This window comes from Myxine glutinosa, chromosome 6, assembly GCF_964187855.1.
Source record: "Myxine glutinosa chromosome 6, kmMyxGlut1.1, whole genome shotgun sequence".
Classification (NCBI taxonomy): domain Eukaryota; kingdom Metazoa; phylum Chordata; class Myxini; order Myxiniformes; family Myxinidae; genus Myxine; species Myxine glutinosa.
Window position 1 is genome coordinate 62577628 of NC_136266.1, and position 27504 is coordinate 62605131.

A 27504-nucleotide genomic window follows, 5' to 3' on the forward strand; every position below is an offset into this window, starting at 1 on the left:
TTTTGGCGGTGTATAGGCAACAGACTGCTGCCGCAATAGTTCCTGAAAATACTAAAAATAACCCGGGTTACATACATTAAGCAAAATATGCCTTATGTTTATGTGCAAATACAATACATTGTGGTTATCTAGCTTGGATAATGTAATTGCACTGGGCCATGGACTAACACCAGAAGCCTTTGCACCTTCACAAAATGGCGGACATAAGTATTTTTTCAGGTTACAATTGCAGGTGGAGTCAGGCCAGCTGTCCAACCAATGGGGCGAAGGCATTCCGTCCACACTTGCCGTAGCTCCATTATAGTATTATGGCCCTAGTACCAATCCCTGAGGTACACTACTTACACTCTCCCACTCAGACACTTTACTTGCTGTCACCAATTCAGTTTGCTACCCTACCAACCACACCACAAGCCCACATCTTAGCTAACAACCTCCTATGTGGTACCTTATGGAAGTCAAGATACACCGCATGCACTCAATCCAAAACTGCCTTTGAATGTCAAACAGGCCCTCCCTTTCGTAAATTCATGCTGACTACTCAAACACTGGGTACTAGCACTTTCACTTTTTTATGACATCACCCCCTTCTCTCTTGTCTCTCTCTCTTCAGTGGAGCAATTGAGGAATTCCCATGGACGTCAGCATGTGGTGTTTTCTTATGAGCCCTGATGCTTCTATTTTAAAAAAAAACCAAAAAAAAAAACAAGAACCAACATTTGTGCAAACACAGCCAAGTATGTGCATGGCACCCAAACTAAACAAAGTGTTTGAGTAGTAGCTTTATTTTGTAGATAAAGAATTGCTTTTTTTGTTGTTTTTACAGGGAAGAAACACCCAACCCCCACCCCTCAATCCCATCGAAGCCCTACATCTTGACTTACTTCCTAAATGGTTACAGAACCAACTTTGCAACACATTCTTTAAAATGCTAATATGCTGTGAGTAGCTTAAACAGCACATCTCATGGCTCTTAACATGCCAGAGGAAACACAATCCTGGCATTAAGGAGCGCACAAGAATTAAGACAGCAACTACCAACCACACATCCTCAAATTCAAAGAACCCAGAGTAACCCGCAACCATCCACCCCCTCCCTCCCTCCAACCAATGCAGATATAGATGTCTTCCGCTAGTTAGCAAAGATGATTGCTTACTGCACGTTAAGGTTTCCAAACTGCATATAACTATCCCAGAATATTTGCAAAATAGAGTTGGGCAGGAACAAGTCCTGCCTGCCATAATTCCACCTTCGTTTTCACATCAGTACCACAAGAGCAGTATTAACATTAGCCCTCACAACCCCCATCATTTAAATTTCTTTGCAGAACCACCATCCCCCCTACTCCCCCATTACCTCCTGATAGAGATCACAAAACTTTACAACACTAAGATAGACAGCCAGTTACAAAATGAAGTTTAATCCACAATTGAATACTGCCCTCTGTGTCCAATGCGACGATGTGGGGAAATGCTATGCAAAGGGTCAAAACCCCCTAATCAAACTGTTTTTAATAAATCCAGCAACCCCGCACCTCTCACCTCCCCTCATCCCCAAAAATACATACAGCCAAAGTTGTGGTTACAGGCAGTCACACACTGCAAGTTATAGACTCATCACAGGTTTACTGAAGGTGATGTCTGCCTGAAGTCAAGTAGTAAAGTCAAAGATGAAAGTTAAGATCTTTGCAATCTAAACTTGGCAATATAAAGTGACATTGATAAGATGTTAATTGTAGAAAACATACATTTTAATACATGTTCAGATTTACATATATTAAATATACCGAATGGACCAATTTGCATGGTGTTGAGATCATTTGTTCCGTTGCTTCGGACGCATTGCAGGCGGTGGACTCATTTATTTATTCGGATGCAGCCGGTGGTTGCTCGGCTGCATCATTTTCTGGGGGCGTAGCTGTTCCACTGATGCAGTGCCCTCTTACCAGCTGGTTGGTACTCATTTTGCCGACCTCTGAAGGATGACTGGCCGAGTCTACCCGCGTGGTGTTAATTCAACAGCTGACGGGGGGCTTGAGCTCAAGATCCTAGGATCTTAAGCCAGCCACCTTAACTGTTAAGCCAACACCAGGCTTGTGTACTCACTCAATGATGCCGGTGAATGCAATCATAGAACAAACAGACTTATTCCCATTTACATTGAAAAAAAAGAGAGAAAAAAAAAAAAGGGGGGGGGGGGGGAATGGGAGAGAAAATGCTTGAGCGTTTATCATTATGTACATCACTGCGGTTTTACTTTAACTAGGATTTGCAGAATACACGAATTACCACCACCAAGGGCAAAATAGCGGATTACCAAAGAAAGAGGTGGTCAAAAGAAACTGATGAGCAGAAAAATAGGAAATAAAAAGAAAAGTCTAATAGTGCACTTTGTTACAGAGATTACAAAATAAAAAGATGAGGATCCAAGGTTTTTTTGAAATAATTAGGTCATAGAATGTTCATGCTTGACCATGTCCCATGCAAATCTCAATTTGAGCTAGTCCACCAAAAAATCCACAAAGTACGAGACAAAAAGAAAAATAATCGACAATGGTGTCAACAATGCACTTAAAGCATGACTATTTCGATTCCTAGAAACTCTCTCGAGGATGAACCGCAAAAAAAGAAGAAAAAAAAAATTCTGAATATTACAAATCAGCTTCACCCCGGGGATGCCTAACTTTGAGAGAATCGGGCCGTTGGTTACCACTAATGCGCCTTGTAGGGTGTTTAAGCGTCTACCGACATGAGTGACGGGCTGCATACAAGCCGAAACAGAACGGGAGGCGATCGTGATTTTTGTTGTCCCTCCATTGTCCACGTCGAGTGAAGAGCACACGCCTGAAAAATCTCCGGTGAACGGGAGCATGCATGCCATGGGTTTAGTTGCAGCAAGCCGGCTTGCTGCCTGTGCTTGGCTGGCCCACGGTGACATGGTCAGATTGTTTCGGTGCATTCTGTTGTTCGTTCTTCGGCAGTTTCTTGGCTGAAAGGTGGAAAAAACGTTCCTTTAAAAAAAAATTAAGTGCAGTACAACAACGACGACAACGACGAGCATTTTTGTGAATTTTTTTTCAAATGCAAGGGCAGGAGTGTGGAGGGGAAGTAAGATTAGAACTGAAGGAATGGATCATCATGACAGGCAGACAGGCACAGGCACAGACAGACACAGGCAGGCATAGGGATGGACAGACAGACACAGGCAGGCATAGGGATGGACAGACAGACACAGGCAGGCATAGGGATGGACAGACAGACACAGGCAGGCATAGGGATGGACAGACAGACACAGGCAGGCATAGGGATGGACAGACAGACACAGGCAGGCATAGGGATGGACAGACAGACACAGGCAGGCATAGGGATGGACAGACAGACACAGGCAGGCATAGGGATGGACAGACAGACAGAGACACAGGGATGGACAGACAGACAGAGACACAGGGATGGACAGACAGACAGAGACACAGGGATGGACAGACAGACAGAGACACAGGGATGGACAGACAGACAGAGACACAGGGATGGACAGACAGAGACACAGGGATGGACAGACAGAGACACAGGGATGGACACAGACACAGGGATGGACAGACAGACACAGGGATGGACAGACAGACACAGGGATGGACAGACAGACACAGGGATGGACAGACAGAGACACAGGGATGGACAGACAGAGACACAGGGATGGACAGACAGAGACACAGGGATGGACAGACAGAGACACAGGGATGGACAGACAGACACAGGGATGGACAGACAGACAGACACAGGGATGGACAGAGAGACACAGGGATGGACAGACAGACACAGGGATGGACAGACAGACACAGGGATGGACAGACAGACACAGGGATGGACAGACAGACACAGGGATGGACAGACAGACACAGGGATGGACAGACAGACACAGGGATGGACAGACAGACACAGGGATGGACAGACAGACAGACACAAGGGATGGACAGACAGACAGAGACACAGGGATGGACACAGACACAGGGATGGACAGACAGACACAGGGATGGACAGACAGACAGAGACACAGGGATGGACAGACAGACACACAGGGATGGACAGACAGAGACACAGGGATGGACAGACAGACAGACACAGGGATGGACAGAGAGACACAGGGATGGACAGACAGACACAGGGATGGACAGACAGACACAGGGATGGACAGACAGACAGACACAAGGGATGGACAGACAGAGACACAGGGATGGACAGACAGAGACACAGGGATGGACAGACAGAGACACAGGGATGGACAGACAGAGACACAGGGATAGACAGACAGACACAGGGATGGACAGACAGACACAGGGATGGACAGACAGACACAGGGATGGACAGGCAGACACAGGGATGGACTGACGGGCAGGCACAGGCACTGCGACAGACAGGTGGTGGAGGGGGTAGTGGTGGAAACAACTTCATATGCAAGAGATGGGCCAAAATTAAAGTACATCAATTGATAATACAAGTGGAAAAGTTGTGAGATTAGAGGATGGTGTGGGGGAAAATGGGAGAGGTCCGAGAACACTTACCGATTGCTAGAAAAACGTCATTGACATTCATGGCCGTTTTTGCAGACGTTTCCATGAATAGCAAACCATTGTCTTCTGCGTATGCCTGGGCTTCCTGAAATGAACCACACAAAACAGAACCCACACCTATTCAACAATCAAGGTATCATACAAGGTGTTGTTTTGGATGGTTGACTTGAAGGAATCAATTGTCTAACTGTAAATGTATTGCTATTACCTTTGTACAAGTTTTGTATATGTTTTGCACCTTTTAAGAATCACTTTTCCCATTAAGCTATCCTCACATGAAAAAGATGCACCTTGCATATACCAACCAGTTGTACTTGAATAAGTGGGCCCAGCAGTTTGACTATAATTTGAATTGGCATTTCAATGGAGCATGCAGTGCTGCTACAGATGATAAAATCCACGCATTTACACCATTGCTCTGATGGCAATGTAGAGGAGTTCAATACTCGTTAACTCCAACAAAAGCAGAATGCTTCATTCCTTCCCCACCCCCTCCATAGGGGGAGGCGGACGCTTATACCTGTTGTATGGTTTGTTTCTACAATTAGTGCCCCCAGTGTCAAATGGTACCTCAGGGTTTCTTCGGCCCCAAAGAGTACTAAACCACCAATGACATCTTTTTTTTTCTTTTTTAATGCCAATTTCCGAGCTGTATCACGGAGCCGGCTGGGATTTCTGGAATGAATTTTTGCATCAATAATGGGAATTTAAAGTATGCGGGGTTGAAAACTGTTTTTGACCTTGACCTATTTTAAGGTTACTAGGGCATGCCCGTACTATATCTATATCTAAAATTATATCCCCCCCTCTATTTACATGAAATGGTTTGGTCCATGAAATGTTTTGGTCCATTCGCAACGCCAAAGCGAACGGCGAACGCTTTACATGAAATGGTTTGGTCCATGAAATGTTTTGGTCCATTCGCAACGCCAAAGCGAACGGCGAACGGCTTGCGAGTACAGTGACAATCCCCCCGGGGTTTTAATTAGTTTTAAAACGGAGCTTGGCAACCGCTGGCGTTCTTTAGCCGGCAGCTTCGCCCGCCCGAACGCCGTTACAGTACCTTCGACCGCGAGTTGCTCGGACTTCACTTGGCGGTCAGGCACTTCCGCCATCTGCTCGTGCGAGTACAGTGACAATCCCCCCCCCCCTCTATTTACATGAAATGGTTTTTATTAGTTTTAAAACATAGTTTAACGCCAACATAGCGCCAACATAGTTTGCAAACGTGAAATAAATGAATACGCTCTCAAATGTGCCATCCGAGGCAGAGTGTGTCCGCCACGTTCGGCACACGCGATAGCTCGCTGCTCTCTGATTGGTTGAATCGTTTTTTGGACATAGCTCGGTAAGTAATTGTCCGATTAATATGAAACCTTGAAAAGGCACATCCTCGGGTCCCCAGCAATATACCTGGCAAGTTTAAAGTATATCGGACCCGTGGTTGTCGAGAAACAGCGGTCACAGACAAACAAACGTACAAACGTACAAACAAACACACAGATTACTGGAATTATAGATAGATGACCTCGTTATAGACAATTTAACAATTTTCACCACAGCTCAACTAAGGATTGTCCGATCAGAATGAAATTGCCCTCCAGACTCGAGCAAGCCGCACTTGCGCTTAAATTTACATCATAACCCTGTGGATTAAAGGTCAAGGTAAAATGGCAGTCTGAAAAGAAAAAGAAAACAAAGAACCTGTTTTTTTTTTTGTCATCGCTCAATTTTGCCAATGCGGAATCTCAAACACCACTTGGCCTTCCAAGATGTTTTTGCATCATAATTGTGTACCCGAAGTTTTGCACCTGATATTTCATTGGGATACTTGACCTACTTTTATCAGATTGAGAGATAATGAACAAAAACACCTTTTTGATCTTAAGTTGAATAATTTTCCTCTGATTTTTCACGATGTGAAGTTTTATGTGTAGATTGTAGATGGGGACACATTTTCTTCATTTACACTCTATCCCTAAATGTTGATGGTTAAGGTCATATGACAGTCCGAAAATACTATGGCCATCACTGGATCGCAGGCTTACCTTTGGCAATCGCAGATATCTAGTTATGTGTGTATTTGTTAATCCAATTTGATCTTTTAACCAGGAACTCAGCAGAAGTTAGAACAACAAAAAAAATAACATTGAAAACAATTCATACCCGTTAGTTAAAAAACAAAAAACAAATATCGTTTGCACCCGGATTAAAGTTCAACAAAAGTAAGCCAGTTATAAGAGCTGAACCGAAGCAACCAATATCGTTTCTGCAATTTAACGGTGTCATTCAAAATGGGCTACGTGAAAACTTTTCACAGGTGCAACTTCCGCTTATTTTTGACGTTATCAACAAATCTGTCAAAAACAAGTTTGAACATTTCAAGTAGACCAGGAATTAAATCACAAATGGGCAGCTATTCCAATTACTTTTGAGTTTGGCATTTGAAGTTTACCTCAAGAAGCATCAGCTGATTATGAATGTCACAGGTGATGTAATGACAAGGGTTCTGGACAGGAATCAGAGGCTGTGGGTTCAAATCTGGCTGAAGGCTGCAGTAATATGTTTGTTTTTTTTAATCTTCTCTGAACAGAGCTGGTTTTAGTGTAATTACCACCTCACTATCAGATTGTCGGAGAGAATCCGAGCTGGTTCACAGTGACTTGCAGGAAGGGGAATGAACTGCCAGCCCTGGCTCATCGGACAAGTGACACCAATCCAGTGTTGTTGTCTTTTGAAAAGTCCCAAAGCAACATTAGACGGGCACCAAAATGCTGTGAATAAGGCAGTGCACACCCCTCCGCCCCCCAAAAAAAGAAAGAAAAAAGACCAGAGACACATTGCAGAGTTTAACAGCAGGAAGTTGAGCCACATTTTACCTCATATTCCACCACCCTTTGGCTTGCCAGATCCGTTTTGTTGCCTGCCAAGGCGATGACTATGTTCGGGTTGGCTTGCCTCTGCAGCTCCTTCACCCAGTTCTTGGCACGAGTGAACGAATCCTACAGGTGGATCACATTGCACAACACACTACACTCGGGTTACTGCTGTACAACAAACTACTGATAATAATCATCCCATTTATCACAAGTCAACTGCTTGGGCAAGAGTCCCAGACAAGTCAAACGTTGGGGTGAACATGCAAACAAAAATAAATATGCGAGGCATTGATGTGCTTGCCATCCCTCGGATGGGACGTTAAACCAGGCATCGATGTGCTTGCCATCCCTCGGATGGCACGTTAAACCAGGCATTGATGTGCTTGCCATCCCTCGGATGGGACGTTAAACCAGGCATCGATGTGCTTGCCATCCCTCGGATGGCACGTTAAACCAGGCATTGATGTGCTTGCCATCCCTCGGATGGGACGTTAAACCAGGCATTGATGTGTGTGCCATCCCTCGGATGGGATGCTAAACCAGGCATTGATGTGTGTGCCATCCCTCGGATGGGACGTTAAACCAGGCATCGATGTGCTTGCCATCCCTCTGATGGGACGTTAAACCAGGCATCGATGTGCTTGCCATCCCTCTGATGGGACGTTAAATCAGGCATTGATGTGCTTGCCATCCCTCGGATGGGACGTTAAACCAGGCATTGATGTGCGTGCCTTCCCACGGATGGGACGTTAAACCAGGCATTGATGTGCTTGCCATCCCTCTGATGGGACGTTAAACCAGGCATTGATGTGCTTGCCATCCCTCGGATGGGACATTAAACCAGGCATTGATGTTCTTGCCATCCCTCGGATGGGACGTTAAACCAGGCATTGATGTGCGTGCCATCCCTCGGATGGGACGTTAAACCAGGCATTGATGTGCGTGCCATCCCTCGGATGGGACGTTAAACCAGGCATTGATGTGCGTGCCATCCCTCGGATGGGACGTTAAACCAGGCATTGATGTGCGTGTCATCCCTCGGATGGGACGTTAAACCAGGCATTGATGTGCGTGCCATCCCTCGGATGGGACGTTAAACCAGGTGTCCCATCTGCCCCATCTACAAGCATTGGCTGGTGGATGTTAAAGATCCCGTGGTGTCCTTCTCAATGAGTAGGTCAGTTATTGCCGGCATCCTGAACAAATTCCTGAACACTTGGTCGAGTGTCCTACCTCGAGTGGTGACCTGTCCAGGATTGTAACCCTAGCCAACAAACTGCTTTCACAAAACCGATTCTGAATAATAATAACAATAAAAAAAAGTTCATAAAGTATTGTATGGAAAACAAAAACAAACTAGAACGTCACTTGCAGAGTGCATAGTCCTGCCTTGCGCGTTCATTCTGATCAAAAATACCATTGTTAACTGAACAGTGAATACGCTACTATTATGGCCCGTATTTTTTTTTTTTTTTTTTTTTTTTTTTTTTTTGTATACAAGATCGAGGCTCGTGAAAGAGCGAAAATTAATCACACAGAAAGACAAACAGACACATAAAACAAATAACATCGGGAGCGGTAGACAAGATGGGAAGAGAGGGGGAAGGACACAAACACAACATTTGAGAGCAGGGACCGAGAGACATGGAGACATCGAGAGATCTGTGGGAGGGAGAGGGCTTTGGGGGGGAGGCATGTGAAGGGGGGAGGCATGTGAAGGGGAGGAGGCATGTGAAGGGGGGGGGGGGGGGTGGGAGAGGTATAAACATATGGACACTGCCAGGATTTCCAGGAAATAAGTTGGAATTTCAAACAAGGTGGATCTGGGGTGAATTAGTGGGGGTAGAAAAGATCAAGGTTATGGATGGGGGAAGATAAGAGATGGTGGTGAACAGCTGTTTTAAAGACCTGGAGGGAGGAGAGGGATTGAAGGGAGTGTGGGAGTTTGTTCCACAGGCGGGAGAAAAGAGGAATGAAAGAGTGAAGGTGAGCAGAGAGCCGAGATTTCGGCAGTTTAACCATCAGAGGGTTGCTGGCAGATCTTGTGCGACCTGTAGGAATATTTGGGGGACAGAGCACGGAGAGAGCTGGGGGAGCAAGGCCGGAGAGGAGTCGGTAGAAGACAGAAAGACCACCTACCTGCCTGCGGTGAGTGAGTGAAAGGCCCTCAGAGATAGCTTCATCGCGGGAGATTCCAATGATTTTGAAAGCTTTGGATTCAACAGCGTGAAGCTGAGCCAGGTGTGAGGCAGGAGCACCAGCCCATAGGGGAGAACAGTATTCCATTGAGCTGCGGATGAAAGCCTTGTATGTGGTGAGGAGCTCAGGTGTGCCGAGGAAGGACTTCGCACGACGGAGGATGCCCAGTCGGCGACTGGCTTTGGAGGCCAGCTTGGAAATGTGGTTTTCCCAAGAAAGATCATGGCAGATAGTGAGACCCAAAAGCTTGAGTGACAGAACTTCTTGGAGAGGATTGTTGAGAAAGTAGATGGGAGGGTTGTCCAGTCGATCTTTTCGGAGAGACATAGTAAGACATAGTATTAACTATATACACACAATAACCACATTATCCATGCACCCAATTATGTCAGTTTTTTTGGCATGGCTTATGCAAGTCAAAAATTTAATTTGTTCCTCACATCGGGTCATAGATCAAATATATGAAGTTTCAAATAAAGATTTCAATTTAACCAATTATGGCTGAAATACCTCTTCAATAATGAGGTCATTGTTATCACCCCATATACCTCATGCATGGGGAGTTGATGACATATGCCAAGTTTTTAATTTCTTTCGTTGAGCAGTTTCAGAGAAAAATGATATACATTACACACACACACACACACACACACACACACACACACACACACACACACACACACACACACACACACACACACACACACACACACACACACACACACACACACACACACACACACACACACACACACACAAAGACAGACACCTTCAGGCGAGATTAAAAAAGAATGGCCATGTGTACAGTGCATTCAGAAAGTATTCAGACCCCTTCACTTTTTTCACATTTTGTTATGTTGCAGCGTTATGCTGAAATCGTTTATATTCATTTTTTCCCTCATCAATCTACAGTCGATACCCCATAATGACAAAGCGAAAACAGAATTTTAGAAAGTTTTGCAAATTTATTAAAAAATAAAAACTGAAATATCACATTTACATAACTATTCAGACCCTTTGTTATGAGTTATGACACTTGAAATTTAGCTCAGGTGCCTCCCATTTCTCTTGATCATCTTTGAGATGTTTCTACACCTTGATTGGAGTCCACCTGTGGTAAATTCAATTGATTGGACATGATTTGGAAAGGCACACACCTGTCTATATAAGGTCTCACAGCTGACAATGCATTTCAGAGCAAAAACCAAGCCATGAGGTCAAAGGAACTGCCTGCAGAGCTCAGAGACAGGATTTCGTCGAAGCACAGATTTGGGGAAGCCGACAACAAAATCTGCTGCATTGAAGGTTCCCAAGAGCACAGTGGCCTCCATAATTCTTAAATGGAAGAAGTTTGGAACAAACATGACTCTTCCTAGAGCTGGCCGCCCGGCTAAACTGAGCAATCGGGGGAGAAGGGCCTTGGTAAGAGAGGTGACCAAGAACCCGATGGTCTCTCTGGCTGAGCTCCAGAGATCCTGTGTGGAGATGGGAGAAACTTCCAGAAGGACAACCATCACTGCAACACTCCACCGATCTGGGCTTTATGGCAGAGTGGCCAGACAGAAGCCTCTCCTCAGTGAAAGACACATGAAAGCCCACAGAAACTTGTTTCTCACAGTCGGAGAGTCCTTGAGGTGGTTTTTTGCAAACTCCAAGCAGGCTTTCATGTGTCTTTGGGAGAATTTAAGAAAAATCTTTAATAATTATGGAGGCCACTGTGCTCTTGGGAACCTTCAATCCTGCAGAATTTTTTTTTGTAGGCTTCGCCAGATCTGTGCCTCGACACAATCCTGTCTCTGAGCACTGCAGGCAGTTCCTTTGACCTCATGGCTTGGTTTTTGCTCCGATATGCATTGTCAGCTATGAGACCTTATAAAGAAAGGTGTGTGCCTTTCCAAATCATGTCCAATCAATTGAATTTAGCACAGGTGGACTCCAATCAAGGTGTAGAAACATCTCAAAGATGATCAAGAGAAATGGGAGGCACCTGAGCTAAATTTCAATTGTCACAGCAAAGGGTATGAATACTTATGTCAATGTGATATTTCAGTTTTTTCTTTTTAATAAATTTGCAAAACTTTCTAAAATCCTGTTTTCCCTCTGTCATTATGGGGTATTGAGTGGATTGATGAGGGGAAAAAAAAGAAGAATTTAAACGATTTCAGCATAAGGCTGCAATATAACAAAATGTGAAAAAAGTGAAGGGGTCTGAATACTTTCTGAATGCACTGTATATCTGCAATCGCTTTTTGCAAGTGAACATGTGAACGATGTGTTTATCTGCAAAAACAATTCATGCCAGTTGATTTAAAGGAGAGACAAACGTGTTACAGATGGCAATGGATAGCTATCTCCACAATTAAGCCTTGCCATAAACGTACTTCCTGTCCATTGACCAGATTTGCCTTACTACAGCTATCTGAACAATGAACATCCCATCAATTTAGACTGCCGCTGTATAGATAGAATACATCGTGAAACGAAACGGTGATTAGTGAGAATTCAAATTAGTAAGAGTAGACAGCATGCACAGCCCTGACCGAGTCTCAGAGTATGACAAATTAAATAAAGTGGAATTAAGTCAAATTTAAATAAACCAAAGTGAAATACTCTTCAGAACTGGCCTTCGGCATCTTTGGGGAAACTTGATTGGAACTCGTGTTTCATATCAATTTCCAAAGCAGATCACTCTACATCTACTTGGTGGTATTTTAAAGTCGGAACTATTTGTTCCATAGGAAAGTAGACCAGGGTTCAGTCTAGAAAGATAATTATGGAATACCAAGTACCTGTTTAGTTTGAGGTTTTTTCGCATTAGACCGAAATAACTGGGCTCGTTAACTGTGAGTGCACAAATTGTGAAGTGCTGCTCGGGTTGATGACTTTATTTTAATGGAAATCGCCCCAAACAAGGCATAAAGCCACTCTAGGTAAGGGGCGAGGGAAGGGTAGAAAAAGATAAGGATAAAGAAAAACAAAATAAAAACAAAATAAAAAATAACAAGAAATCATCCAAGACACAGGAAGTAGCAGAAGTCAGGTAAAATGTGATTAAACCTCAAAGATGTAGGAATTGACATTCCTCTTGAAGCTGAGTAGATCATAGGATAATGGGAAGCATGTTACAGGTAGTGAATTCCAGAGCGAGACAGCACGAGGGATAAAACTATCTGCAGAGCCTTTCGTTCTGCATCTTGGATCGGCTATAGTGAATGGGTGAGCAGAGATGGCAAACCGAGTCTTGTGTCCAAACACTCGTATAGGAGGAACCAAGTTAGAAAGTTCAAGAGAACATTTGCCATAAAAATATCTGTAGAACAAACCAAGAGAGGCAACTGACCTTCGGTGAGAGAATGGTTGAAGAGGTGAACACATCTCCACACCAACCAGGTTGACAATGCGTTTCTGGAGCCCATCAAGCAAAGATAAGTGGCAAGCTGGTGCTCCAGCCCAAATGTGGCAACAGTACTCCATGAGGGGACGTATATTTGCTGAGACAGAACATTATCAGGAAGACCATTGATGCAAACAAGGATATAAACAGAGTGGGACCAAGGACAGAACCCTGTGGGACACCAGAATTGATGGAGCAAGTAGGAGAAGATTGACCCTCAAGTACCACCTTCATCTTGTGATTTGCAAGGAAAGCGGAGATGATTGAATGCATCACTCCAGATACACCATATGACTGAAGCTTGTGGAGCAGACCCCTGTGCTATACTTTATCAAAGGCTTTTGAGAAATCCGAAACAACTAATCGGGCTTCACCTTTGATCTCCATTGCCCCGTTGAAATGATCCGTAATTAAGGATAGCAGCTCACCAGAAGAGTGAGAATAGCAAGGCCATACTGGCAGTCAGTGAGAAGCTCATTGGCCTCCAGATGGCTGAGAAGTTGTTCAGTGATGAAGCATTCAAATACCTTACTTATTACAGGAAGCAGGCTGATGGGGCGATAGTTACTTGGTTCAGAATGCTCACCGGCACCCTTGAAAACAGGGACAACAGAAGCCACTTTCCATGATGAATGAAACACTAAAGCAGACGAGCACATGTTGAATAGCTTGGGAAGAATCGGTGACAGTTCAGGACAACACATCTTCAATACAATCACAGGGTTTCCATCAGGACCAGTCACTTTTGAGGCATCTAAAGTATGAATAATTCTGGCAACCTTCTTCGGAGTGATAACTCGAACAAGAATATAAGAGTCTGTACAAGATGGAAAATCAGGAAGAGGATGTCCCACAATCATTGAGGGTAGAATTAGAAACAAAGTGATTTGAAAAGAGGTTAGCCTTATCCAGAGGTGAAGTAACAACCTCAGGTCCATGAAAGAGAGGAGGTATAGAACATTTATTGTGGTGGAGTACACTGTTGGCAATCCGCCACAAGTCCCGAGAGCCGACCATCGCTGAGTCGCAATGGAATCGGCTACAGAAGCAGGATATTGCTGCTTGGCATCCTCAAGCACTAATTTACAGTGGTTACTTGCTCTGCAGAACAGACATTTGGACTCAAGAAACCCTTGCACATGGTACCGCTTGAAATTGTGGTTGCTATGAGCAATTGCTGATGCAGAACAGAAACAGTAAGATACACAAACATTAATAGTGGAATGATCCGAGTTACCAATTGGAGGCAGAACATTGGCAACACAGTCATCAGGATTAGAACACAAAAAGAGAGCAAGTATCTTCCATCAGAAGCATGGTCAGGAATGAGTGGGGAGAGGAAACCATTTGGGTGAGATTGAGAAATTATAGGTATTGACACCAGGAGTGCCAGTATTGCGAGTGTACCAGTCACTCCTTGTGGTGAACGTTGAAGTCACAAAATACTACGATGACTGTTGTGACTTCAACGTTCACCACAAGGAGTGGCTGGTGCAGAAGGGTGGAATAAAATAGCCCTGCCAATGCTGTCAGAGATCGCATCGAGCACGGCACAAGAGGGAAAGGAAGGTGAGTGATACAGAAAGAAGATATTGGTTGGTGAATGCAGGAGCAAGGTGGAGATACAAACTTGTGAGAGCCAATTTCAAGAGAATTTTCACGAGCAAAAGGTTGAGAATCCTTAACATAGATACCAAGATCATGAGGAGGGTGATCAAGTCGGTGAAAAATGTAACCGGGTAACTTTAAAGAAACTGAGGAGATGCCACTGTCCAACTGATGCCACTGCGTGAGGAGATGCCACTGCGTGAGGAGATGCCACTGCATGTCTCAGATAGAGCCAGCAGGTCAAGGTCGGTTAAGCTGAACAAAAGATTGCACAGAAGAAAAGTTGGAGCGAAAGCCCCCGACATTGGAGAAACAAATATTAAAAGGATTCGAGCGTTGCTACACACGGGTTGGTGGATTGGCACGTGCAGGTAGAAATCTGTTATTCTTAAATTGTAGAACAATATTCATAGTGAAAAATACATAAAACATTGAAAGGTAGTGGAAAGGTATTTCCCTACCTACTTACATGCCAATCGTGCAGACAGGAAATCACAATGAAAAATGAGGGTGCCTCAACCGTGCCAGTGAGGCATTGGACAAAAGGTCAACACATCAGGCATCAAATGGATGATAAATCATTTTAATTCTGAATTCATTCATTTCCATATGCCAGGAGTCCGTCCCACCATTTAGTGAGCGATGCACACATCCTAGAAACCTAGACGGAACACTGGTGCGCCTTGATTGCTTTGACCCTCCAATGTCCACAGCTATGCCAGTTATGATTGAAAATAAATAAATAGATAAGCAAACAAAGCAAATTTTTTTTTTTTAAATTCAAATAACCGTTCATCAAACCATCATGGGATGTGACACATCACATCCCATGATGGTTTGATGAATGGTTATTTGTTTGATGAACGGTTGGTTTGATGAACATGTGATGGGATGACATCCCATCACGAAGTGTGAAAAAAACCAAAACAAACTAGAACGGCACTCAGTAGAGAGCATACCTCCACCAGGCTGAACAGGTTACCTTTTCTATCCCACCAATAAACCGGATCTGGATCCAGACCTGAATCAAAATCGAATCAGCTGGTTCTAGTCACCTCATTCACTACTTTTTGAAATATCATGCTATGCATTGTTTTTGGCCCCACCTCTCAATGAAAAATTAACAAACTCTCGTATCCGAATTCAGATTCGGATCTTTACCAAAATCGAATCGTTTAGTCTGTCACACACCCAACCTGTCCATAACTTTTTGAGATGTCATGCTATACGGTATATAGTTTTCGCCCCATATATAGTCTCTCTCTATATATATATATATATATATATATATATATATATATATATATATATATATATATATATATATATATATATATATATACACAGTATATATATATATATATATATATATATATATATATATATATATATATACACAGTATATATATATATATATATATACACAGTATATATATATATATATATAGTCTCTATCTCTCCATATTGAAGAATCACTGAAAAATTAAAGTATCCGGATCTGAATCTTCTCCAAAATCGAATCAATTCGCCCTCGTCACACACCAAACCTGTCCACTGAGTTTCGAGCAAATACGTCCATAACTTTTTGAGATATCTTGTTCACAGACAGACAGGGGTGAAAACATAACGTCTGTCCACCTTTGGTGGCAGAGGCAATAAAAAGGAATAAAAAAGGTGGAAATCTGTTAGCTGGGTGTGGTGCGTGGACACATGCGTTCTTGCCTATTTTTTCCTTTTTGAGGTACGATTGCACATATTAAGCATGCTAAAAAGTCCCAAAAATAAATTGCACCTCCCCACGCTTCCCTTGGCCAAACAAAACATGTATAGAGCAGCCAATTAAAAATAAATAAATAAATATGACACTGCACCTGGTTAGTGATGTCATACACAACAATGGCAGCCTGGGCACCACGGTAATACATCGGTGCTAGGCTGTGGTAGCGCTCCTGCCCTGCAGTGTCCCAGATCTCAAACTTCACAGTTGTGTCGTCGAGACAGACCGTCTGTGTCAGGAAGGCAGCTGAGATCGGCACAAGGAATGGCATGGGGTTAGAGCATGGCGAGTGCTTCCGCAATGTTAAGTTCAAAACAAAAACGCCAAAACAGGGTAATCTCACCACCGATGGTGCTTTCCTGAAATTCATGGAATTGGCCTTTGACGAAGCGCAGAACAAGGCTAGACTTGCCGACAGCAGACTCTCCCAGTAACACCAACTTGAATTGGCACATCTTGCTTCCCGCAGACTGTCCATTTGGGCGATTAGGTCCCCCACGGCTCGTCATGACCTGACCTCAGGTGGTGTTCGTTCTGGGAGTACAGTCAGAAAAACAAACTGGAGAGTTCATAGAACACCTTACCCTACACAGTCTTGAGATAAATATAATAACGATACTGAAGGGCACTCGGTAGAGTGTATACCTCTGTCAACTTTTTAAAATATCATGCGATATATAATCGCTTATCGCCTTATCTCTCAATGGTGAAGAATCTCTTTAAAAATGTAATAATTATTGTATCCGAATCCATATTCAGATCTTCACCAAAATGGAGTCGATTCGGTCTCGTCTCACACACACAACCTGTCCACCAAGTTTCATCCAAATCCGTCCACAACTTTGAGATATCCTGCTATATATCGTTTTTGGCCCTATCTCCCAATGGTGAAGAAGAGGAAAAATATAATACAGCAAGAACATGGGCGGGGTCTAGGAGTGGCAAATTTGATTGGTTGCGATGTTAAATTTTGTCCAAGTACTGCTAAATGAAAGGGTTTTCAAAGTGGTAACAAGCGTTACGCCTCGGTCCCCCGTCGGTGAAGTGATGCAAGTTGACAAACTGGAAGACGCAAGGCGGCCATCTTGGATTTTGACGTGGCGACTCAATTTTCAATAGCGTTCTTCCTTATGCGTAGATACACCCACACACCAGATCAGACGTTAGTAGTTTGTTTATTTTTCAAGATATTTCGCTCACAAGGTTCAGACATATATATATGGTGGTGGCCATCTTGGATTTTGACGTGGCGACCCAATTTTCAATAGCGTTCTTCCTTATGCTTAGATACACCCACACACCAGATTAGAAGTTGGTACTTCGCTTATTTTTCCAAGATATTCCGCTCACAAGGTTCAGACATACATGGCGGTGGCCATCTTGGATTTTGACGTGGTGACCCAATTTTCAATAGCGTTCTTCCTTGTGTGTAGATACACCCACACACCAGATTAGAAGTTGGTACTTTGCTTATTTTTCAAGATATTCCACCCACAAGGTTCAGACATACATGGCGTCAGACATACATGGCGGCGGCCATCTTGGATTTTGACGTGGGTTGCACCCACACACCAAATTCGAATGCGGTCCTTCGCTTACGCACGCACGGAGGGGAAAACCATAGTCCCCCTTTTGCTCCGCGGTGCGACGGGGGACAAAAAGGATATTTGTGTTCTTCAGTGTTTGAGTGTATAGCAATTAAAATAAAATAAAGATTTTAAAGGTTGTAGAAAAAAAAAATTCCAGAAGTTTATCGTCGACGCTGCATCTTTAACACCACTTCATTCAACATGTTACATTAGTTATTTGTGCCTGGTGTTTGTGTCCTTTATGACGTCACTAAAAACCAAGTTTCCTGTTTGGAATAGTTTTCAATTTTGTTTGACTGTCAGATGGGCAGACAGACAAAGAAAATAATCTCACTCCTCTGTGTGCGAATGCACGATAAATACGAATTCAGAGCCAAAGTGCCATACTGGTAAACTACAGATGTCCGATTCATGTTCAAAATACAGTCGTGGCCAAAAATATTAGCACCCTTGCACTTTTTTCAAATAATGCACCATTCCTTCCAGAAAAATGTTGAAATTTAAAAAATATTTTGGTATCCACATATGTATTTCTTTGGTTTGCAGTGGAACAAAACAAAAAAAGCTGAAAAAAACTACTAAATCTTAGCTTATTCCACACAGAAATCCTAATATGGCCCGGACAATATTATTGGCACCTTTTCGAAGTTGTGAGAAATATTTAGATTTCAAGCAGGTGATTTTCTTTTACTTTCATCTGTGGTGAGTTGCAGGTGCCTGAAATATAAATATCACTCATTCAACCAGTTTGAATAGAGAAAAGGAGTCATTCTGCTGTTTTGTGTCACTGTGTGTACCGCAATGAGCATGGAGAAAAAAAAAAGAAAACCAGACAATTGTCTGAGGAGTCAGACAAGATTGTAGCCAAGCATGGACAATCTCCAGGCTACAAGCCCATCTCCAGAGACCTTGATGTTCCTGTGTCAACCGTACGCAATGTTGTCAGGAAGTTTAAGGCCCATAGCACTGTTGCCACCTCCCTGGATGTGGCCGCAAGAGAAAACTTGATCGAAGATTGCAGCGAAGGATTGTTCAAATGGTGGAAAAAGCACCTCGATCAACTGCCAAACAGATTCAAGCTCACCTTCAGACACAAGGTACGACAGTTTCAACTCGCACCATCCATCACCAACTCAATGAAAGGGGGTTCCATGGTAGGAGACCCAGAAGGACCCCACTGCTGAGAGAGACATAAGAAAGCCTGACTGGAGCTTATGAAAACACACCGGAACAAGGCAAAATCCTTCTGGGAGAATATCCTGTGGACAGATGAGACCGAATTAGAGCATTTTTTTGTCGAGCACATCATCTCTATGTTTCCAAAAAAAAAAATGAAGCCTTCAAAGAAAAGAACACCTTCCCTTCAGTCAAACATGGAGGAGATTCAGTGATGTTTTTGGATTAATGTGCTGCCTCTGGCACTGGGTGCCTTGAAAGTGTGCATGGCATCATGAAATCAGGAGATTACGAAGGCATTTTGGAGTGCAATGTTCAACCCAGTGTCAGAAAGCTGAGTCTCCATCGAAGGTCATAGATCTTGCAGTAGGACAATGGCCCCAAACACACTTCAAAAAGTGTCTTGGAATGGTTCAAGACAAAATGTTGGACTGTTCTGAAGTGGCCAGCAATGAGTCCAGATCTAAATCCCATTGAACACTTGTGGGGAGCTCTGAAAACAGCAGCTGTGAGAAGGCACACTTCAAATCTGGGAGAACTGGAGCAGTTTGCACAAGAAGAGTGGGTCAAACTGCCAGTAGAGAGGTTTAGGAAGCTCATTCATGGCTGTAGGAAGTGCTTGACTGCAGTTATTTTGTCCAAAGACTGTGATACCAAATATTAAGTCTGGGGTGTCAATAATTTTGTCAATGCCATTTTTTTATTTCCTGATTTAAAAGGATATACAGTATTAAGTTCTGAATCAAAAACAAAGGTTCTGTAATATTAACAGTGAAATATAGAATTGTGGAGACCAAATAATTGTCAAGTTCAACTTAATTTAGAGAAAATTGTGAGTTATTTGAAAAAAGTGCAAGGGTGTCAATATTTTTGGCCACAACTGCATAACATTCAATTGAGATAAAGTTGTTCCTCGAACATAAGCTGATGTTTGTAGACACACAGACAGACAGAAGTGAACCAATTGCTTCACCCTTTTGCTTCGCATTTGCGGGGTAATCATTGGAGATGTAGACAACTAGGGAAAGCCAAGTAAGGGGTAGGGAGAGGATTTGCTGCATTAGTACAAGATAACAAGTTAATATTTATAATAATAAAAGGCAGTGTCCATCTCCTCCATAACTCCAAAACCATGAAACCTAGCAGCCCCAAACTTTGCATGCATACACCTGGACCTCCAGCTGATTGCAAGGATGAAAACTGGGTGTTTGGGTGTGTTATAACATCGTTTTTGAAGATGGTTCACGAGGTGTTCATAAGAAAAAAATCCGAAGAAGCCTTACCAATATGGCAGCCCACCATCTTGGTCAGCCCACTACCACTCGCTGGGTTTTTAAGCCGCCATTTTGTTTTGGCCTATTCAAACGTGCCTTGCCTTGGAAACACGATCGATCATCATTACATAATTGAAGCATATCATCAAAATCTGCATTCGGATATGAGGATTGGATGCTGTAGACTAAATCAATGTCCAAATCTGGAGTGAAATCTGACAAAATTTACCATATCTAGCGATTTTATAGCTAAGTGTATGTATTCATTTATTTAAGCTAGGATGTGATTCTGCTTCTGGGGTTTTTTATTTAACTTCATTATAATTTTTAACTTAATTCATACTTCCATGGGATAGGGTGTCAGTTCACTGTACTTGCGATCTGTTTTTAAAATACCCTCTAGTCTAGATGATGGACCCAGATTGCATATATTTTTGAATATGATTCACCACCACTTGGTGAACGCTATTCAGGCTGCTTCTGCAAGTCATGGCGTTACAGTAGACAGAGCTGCCTTTTTTGTTTTTACGTACCCATTTTTTCATTGACTAACATTTTTATGTGATATAGTCATTGTCACCTAGCTCCTCCCCCTCCACGCTCCCCCATCCCTCCTCGTCCCACCCCCCCCCTTTTTCTGCCCCCTCTCCTCAGTTTCCCTCACTCCCAATTTCCCTTTCCCTTCCCCTCGCCCTTCCCTGCCCGTTCCCCTTCCCCTTCTCTCCCCATCCCCACCCTCTCCTCCCCCTCCCACCTCTCTTCTCCCTCCTCTCCTCCCCCCTCCCTCTCTCCTCATTCATATTCCCGTCAGGAAGCGACTCATTGTACTTTTGGCAACGCCGGGTACTTTTGCTGGCATCAAATAAACAAAATGCTATTCCAGATTCCTAAATTAATGTATTACCTGCATGGGTTCATTAAATTCCCAATGGAAATGGTCGATTTTGTAAACCAAAGAGGAGGGAGGGCCGGGGGGGGGGGGGGTGAGGGGTAAGAAGAGGAAGCATGGCCAAAGAAAGGAAAATCGACATCTAAAAATGCCCATTTAGTTTTTGTAATACTGTATGTAGGAACGAGCAGGCCAATGATGGTGTCTTGCCCCACTTTTTGTTGTGTTAATAGCTCTAAAAAAAAAACTTTAAAAACATTGTTTTGAGATTCCAAGAATGGGGAAGACAGATGGCAGAGGAATAGGTACTCCAAGTGTGTAGTGACGTCACTTCACAAGGGCCATCACCAATGAGCAGCGTCTCGCGATGTCGCCAAGCCACCTGAAGGGTCGTTCAAGCTTGCTTTATCTGGGCATTTATCGATATCTATGAATAATGAAAATGTTTTTGTACAAATCAATATATATTTTTGTCCCTGCAGTGCCAGGGTCCTTGACGATCAATACGGTACCATTTTAAACTGTCTGACCAGTGCTTTTGAAGTAGATGCAAAAACTGGATCTTTTGAGATATATGTATTCCCAGTCTTCCATGATTGTAACGACACTCTAATCAATGATGTCCTGATCTTAAGAACACCGATTCAATCCTTGCGCTGTCAATAGCATCCCAAAAAATTGGGTCGACAGAGAAACAAGGTCCCATCTGTTTTATCAAAATTATAGGTGGAATTAACACAATCACTTTTTCTCCTCTGGTCTTCCGACCTCTGCCCTTTAATCCAATCCTCGAGGTCATGCAAAGCCCTTCCAAGTGAAACTCCTTAGATCCAGGCTCAACTACTCACCTCCACTCTTATACGTTCCTCTCAGTTTCCACTTGTGGAACTTCCTCCCTCAGTCTAATCAATCCCACTCTTCCCTCCAGGGCTTTGGGTTGGCATTGCACCACCACCACCACCACCACCTCTTCAGGTCATCCTCCATCCCAACCTATTGTTGTTTATACTCCACGTTCCTATTTCTAATCATGGCCACGACACATCACCGCAGTGCATTCTGTCCTCTTACCCTTAATCTTCAATGATGCAAGACTGCACACGTTCTTCTTTAGCATTCCGATCAGAACTCATTGCTCATGATGCTGGGAAGCCAGGTTCAAATCCCATTAACTATCAAGTTGTGCATTAGCTGCCATGCCTTCAGCATTCGTGCAAAAAGGTCCACCGATGTCTCTCCATGCAGTTTATAGACAAACCATTGGGGGGGTGGGTGGGGGGGGGTTCAGAGAAAAAATAAATAAATAAATAAAGGATTGGGGTTTTTTTCATTTTCAATCCACATCAAAGGGAAAACAAATTTAGCTGCCTCATCCAACACGGTTAGAGAACACACGTGTCACGAAGCTTCAATACACAGAGGACGAATCACATCAATTGGTAGAACTTGCTGATGCCAACAAAAGATGACCCGCATCGAGCTCATCCGCACAAGGCATGAAGACGCACAAAGGCAGACACATTGAGTGGTGGACAAATTGGTCAAATGCATCAAGCCAAAGGCAGCTGGCATAAAGCTACACTTCGGGCACCATTTTGATCTCAAAGCTTCCAGCAGCCATCACGACCAGAAGTCACATTTCCATGTTGTTTGATCAGGTCCAAATTCCATTGCTCAATCTCCTCGAAGTCTACAAATTATAACTTGGAGAGCAAAGTCACATTTCTACAAACTGCAGATGTGCATTGAAAGGCATGATGAGAACATTTTGATTTCTGTTGGCATTTCCTGTTGTTACAACAAAACATGATTATTGCAGATGTTTCGAGTTAACACTAACGTCGAGACCATTACAAAAACATGTCAACATCAGACTGCACAACAAAGACTCTGACCTTCACAGGCAAAGAGGCTTTATAGGCAAAAAAAAAGCAAAGAAACTCCAACCCCACTGCCTCCCCCCCACTCCTCCTCCGAAAGGACAACCTTTGTGTAATGATAATGACAATACTTCACAAATGTAAAGAAAAACGATGGAAAAGCTACTTTGTTCAGGGCCATTTGAATCACCAACTTGCTTCTTCCCAAAATCACATGGGTAGACTCTGTAAACATTGCACCTGTCACCTTGCTAAACATTTTGTGCAGGCAAAAACAAAATATCCTTTATTTTATTTTTCAACCATCAAGCTTGCTCATGTCAATACCACAAAACGCCTTATAGTACATAATGGCAGGATTAATGAAAAGAAACCATTCCATTTCCTGTCTCAGAAAATATTCCATAAAAGACACTTTTTGACAACTTCGGAGACCCAAAAACTTTATTCCGCAATTCTTCCCATAAAAAAATATATTTAAACGATTCCTCCAAAAGGGCTTGAAAAGGAAACAATTCTCATCTTCCTCGACCACAAAACAATCCCACCCCCACTCCTCCTTCACTTGAAACATCACCTCCCCTCCACTCCTCATTCACGAGAAACAACTCCCACTCCTCCTTCACAGAAATAACGCCCACTAGAAAGGACACCCCCCCTTCCTCCTGAAGCACCACCCCTTCCTCCTCTGGAAACACCCCCTTCCTCCCCTCCCCCGCCTCCTCCTCCCCTGGAAACACCCCCTTCCTCCTCCTCCTCCTCCTCCTCCTCCTCCTCCTCTGCAAACACCCCCTTCCTCCTCCTCCTCTGGAGACACCCCTTTCCTCCTCCTCCTCTGGAGACACCCCTTTCCTCCTCCTCCTCTGGAGACACCCCTTTCCTCCTCCTCCGGAGACACCCCTTTCCTCCTCCTCCTCCTCCTCCGGAGACACCCCTTTCCTCCTCCTCCTCCTCCACTCCTTTCCTCCTCCACTCCTTTCCTCCTCCTCTGGAGACACCCCTTTCCTCCTCCTCCTCCTCTGGAAACACCCCCTTCTTCCTCCTCCTCCTCCTCTGGAAACACCCCCTTGCTCCTCATCCTCTGGAAACACCCCCTTGCTCCTCCTCCTCTGGAAACACCCCCCTCCCCTTCCTCCTCCTCCTCCTCCTCCTCCTCTGGAGACACCCCTTTCCTCCTCCTCCTCCTCTGGAGATGCCCCTTTCCTCCTCCTCCTCCTCCTCCTCTGGAGATACTCCTTTCCTCCTCCTCTGGAGACACCCCTTTTCCTCCTCCTCCCCTGGAGACACCCCTTTTCCTCCTCCTCCCCTGGAGACGCCCCTTTTCCTCCTCCTCCCCTGGAGACACCCCTTTTCCTCCTCCTCCCCTGGAGACACCCCTTTTCCTCCTCCTCCTCTGGAGACACCACTTTTCCTCCTCCTCCCCTGGAGACACCCCCTTGCTCCTCCTCCTCCCCTGGAGAAACCCCCTTGCTCCTCCTCCTCCTCCTCTGGAGACACCCCTTTTCCTCCTCCTCCCCTGGAGACACCCCTTGCTCCTCCTGCTCCTCCTCTGGAGACACCCCTTTTCCTCCTCCTCCCTGGAGACACCCCTTTTCCTCCTCCTCCCCTGGAGACACCCCTTTTCCTCCTCCTCCCCTGGAGACACCCCTTTTCCTCCTCCTCCCCTGGAGACACCCCTTTTCCTCCTCCTCCCCTGGAGACACCCCTTTCCTCCTCCTCCTCTGGACACCCCTTTCCTCCTCCTCTGGAAACACCCCTTCTTCCTCCTCCTCCTCCTCCTCCTCCTCTGGAAACACCCCCCTCCCCTTCCTCCTCCTCCTCCTCCTCTGGAAACACCCCCTTCCTCCTCCTCCTCCTCCTCTGGAGACACCCCTTTCCTCCTCCTCCTCCTCTGGAGATGCCCCTTTCCTCCTCCTCCTCCTCCCCCTTCTCCTCTGGAGACATTCCTTTCCTCCTCCTCCTCCTCTGGAGACACCCCTTTCCTCCTCCTCCTCCCCTGGAGACACCCCTTTTCCTCCTCCTCCCCTGGAGACACCCCTTTTCCTCCTCCTCCCCTGGAGACACCCCTTTTCCTCCTCCTCCCCTGGAGACACCCCTTTTCCTCCTCCTCCCCTGGAGACACCCCTTTTCCTCCTCCTCCCCTGGAGACACCCCTTTTCCTCCTCCTCCCCTGGAGACACCCCTTTTCCTCCTCCTCCCCTGGAGACACCCCTTTTCCTCCTCCTCCCCTGGAGACACCCCTTTTCCTCCTCCTCCCCTGGAGACACCCCCTTGCTCCTCCTCCTCCACCTCCGGAGACACCCCTTGCCTCCTCCTCCTCTGGAGACACCCCTTTCCTCCTCCTCCTCTGGAGACACCCCTTTCCTCCTCCTCCTCTGGAGACACCCCTTTCCTCCTCCTCCTCCTCCTCTGGAAACACCCCCTTCTTCCTCCTCCTCCTCCTCCTCCTCCTCTGGAAACACCCCTCCCCTTCCTCCTCCTCCTGCTCCTCTGGAAACACCCCCTTCCTCCTCCTCCTCCTCCTCTGGAAACACCCCCTTCTTCCTCCTCCTCCTCTGGAAACACCCCTCCCCTTCCTCCTCCACTTCCTCCTCCTCCTCTGGAAACACCCCTTCCTCCTCCTCCTGAGCCACTCCTTTCCTCCTCCTCTGGAGACACCCCTTTCCTCCTCCTCCTCCTCCTCTGGAGACACCCCTTTCCTCCTCCTCCTCCACCCCTTTCCTCCTCCTCCTCTGGAGACACCCCTTTTCCTCCTCCTCCTCTGGAGACACCCCTTTCCTCCTCGTCCTCTGGAAACACCCCCTTCTTCCTCCTCCTCCTCTGGAAACACCCCCTTGCTCCTCCTCCTCTGGAAACACCCCCCTTCCTCCTCCTCCTCCTCTAGAAACACCCCCTTTCCTCATCCTCCTCCTCTGGAAACACCCCCTTCCTCATCCTCCTCCTCTGGAAACACCCCCTTCCTCATCCTCCTCCTCTGGAAACACCCCCTTCCTCATCCACCTCCTCCTCCTCTGGGAACACCCCTTTCCTCCTCCTCCTCCTCCTCTGGAAACACCCCCTTCCTCCTCCTCCTCTGGAAACACCCCCTTCCTCCTCCTCCTCCTCTGGAAATACCCCCTTCCTTCCTCCTCCTCCTCATCCTCCTCCTCATCAGGAAGCAAACAACCCTCCTCTTCCGCAGTTAACAAACCACCCTTCCAACACCTTTACAGGAAACAACCCTCCCTCCTCCTTCACAGGACACAACCCCTCCCCCCCCCCCCATCCCCTCCTTCGTAGGAAACAACCCCCCATCTTCCTCAGTTAACAAACCACCTTTCCCTCCACCTTCATAGGAAACAACACCCCTTCCTCCTTCTCAGGAAACAACAACCACGCCACCTTCACCGAACTCCTCCCCTTACTCTTTCACAGGACAACCCCCTCCCGCCCCCCACATTCCCCTTTCATAGGAAACCCCCTATTTTCAGTCAGTTTTTGCCTGCTTTTGTTGTCATCTCCAGCACACACCCCACTACCTACGGGACTCATCCGCAAAGCCTGCTACCCAGCGTTCCATGCGCAATGCTCTGTTATCGGGTCACACAGTCCGTACGCATGAAGGAAGGAACGTCCTCACGAACCTCGTTTGGTATAAAAAAACAAACAAACAAAATAACAAGGAAACATTAAATAAACACGGACGACAGAAAAACTCCGTGGGAACATCAAGCGTCGTCCGAAACGACATCAAAAGCCAGAGAATCTGAGGGTGCAGGTGAGAAAGAGAGCGCGGGTGGAAAAGCCGATTCAAAATAACGCCACAGAGTCCACAGAGCCAAGACGCGCCATCTTGCGCCCCACCCGGACGGCACGACTCACTCTCTCGACTCTCCTCTCAGTTTCACCCTCGAACCAGATTCCGCTCTCCCGGCTGGTGCTCGCCCCGAATGACCTCACGGATCTCGGACACCGTCGGTCTCCACAAGTGCAACCCTTCCCAACCGAGTTCAATCACCGGGAGATCGCACTCACCTTGCGAGCTGCCTGCGGGCCGCGCCGCTTCGTACTGATGGGGACCACCAGGGGGAACCAGAGAGCTCCGCGAGGTCTACGGGAGGCGCTTACGGGCTGTTGTCAGCCCCAACATTGCTCCATTTATTGGGAATTTGATTCTTCCTTTGGAAAGTATCGCAACTCACAATTGCTGATCCTTGCATCGAATCCTCATTTATCTGCTGCTCCTGGGTCTGAAAGCGGGTCTTATTGCCCATGATGGAGATGCTTCAGAT

General features: G+C 45.4%; 1 protein-coding gene across 4 annotated transcripts; it reads right to left on the reverse strand.

Annotated features, from left to right (window-relative positions):
- Positions 1–1400: 1400 nt before the first annotated feature.
- LOC137429886 (ras-related protein Rab-5C) lies at positions 1401–27306 on the reverse strand. Of its 4 annotated transcripts, none has more exons than XM_078779948.1 (7): positions 27248–27283; positions 22425–22586; positions 16769–16959; positions 16520–16671; positions 7448–7570; positions 4560–4653; positions 1401–2989 (listed from the first exon to the last, which is right to left on the reverse strand). In XM_078779948.1, the coding sequence occupies exons 3-7, from the start codon at positions 16932–16934 to the stop codon at positions 2886–2888; spliced, it is 639 nt and encodes a 212-aa protein (XP_078636074.1). In that variant the 5' UTR covers positions 16935–16959; positions 22425–22586; positions 27248–27283; the 3' UTR covers positions 1401–2885. The 4 variants fall into 4 exon arrangements, with proteins under 4 accessions (XP_078636074.1, XP_078636075.1, XP_067976338.1 ...); XM_078779949.1 differs by having other exon boundaries at positions 27095–27283; XM_068120237.2 differs by lacking the exon at positions 22425–22586 and having other exon boundaries at positions 27248–27306.
- Between the last annotated feature and the right edge of the window lie 198 nt (positions 27307–27504).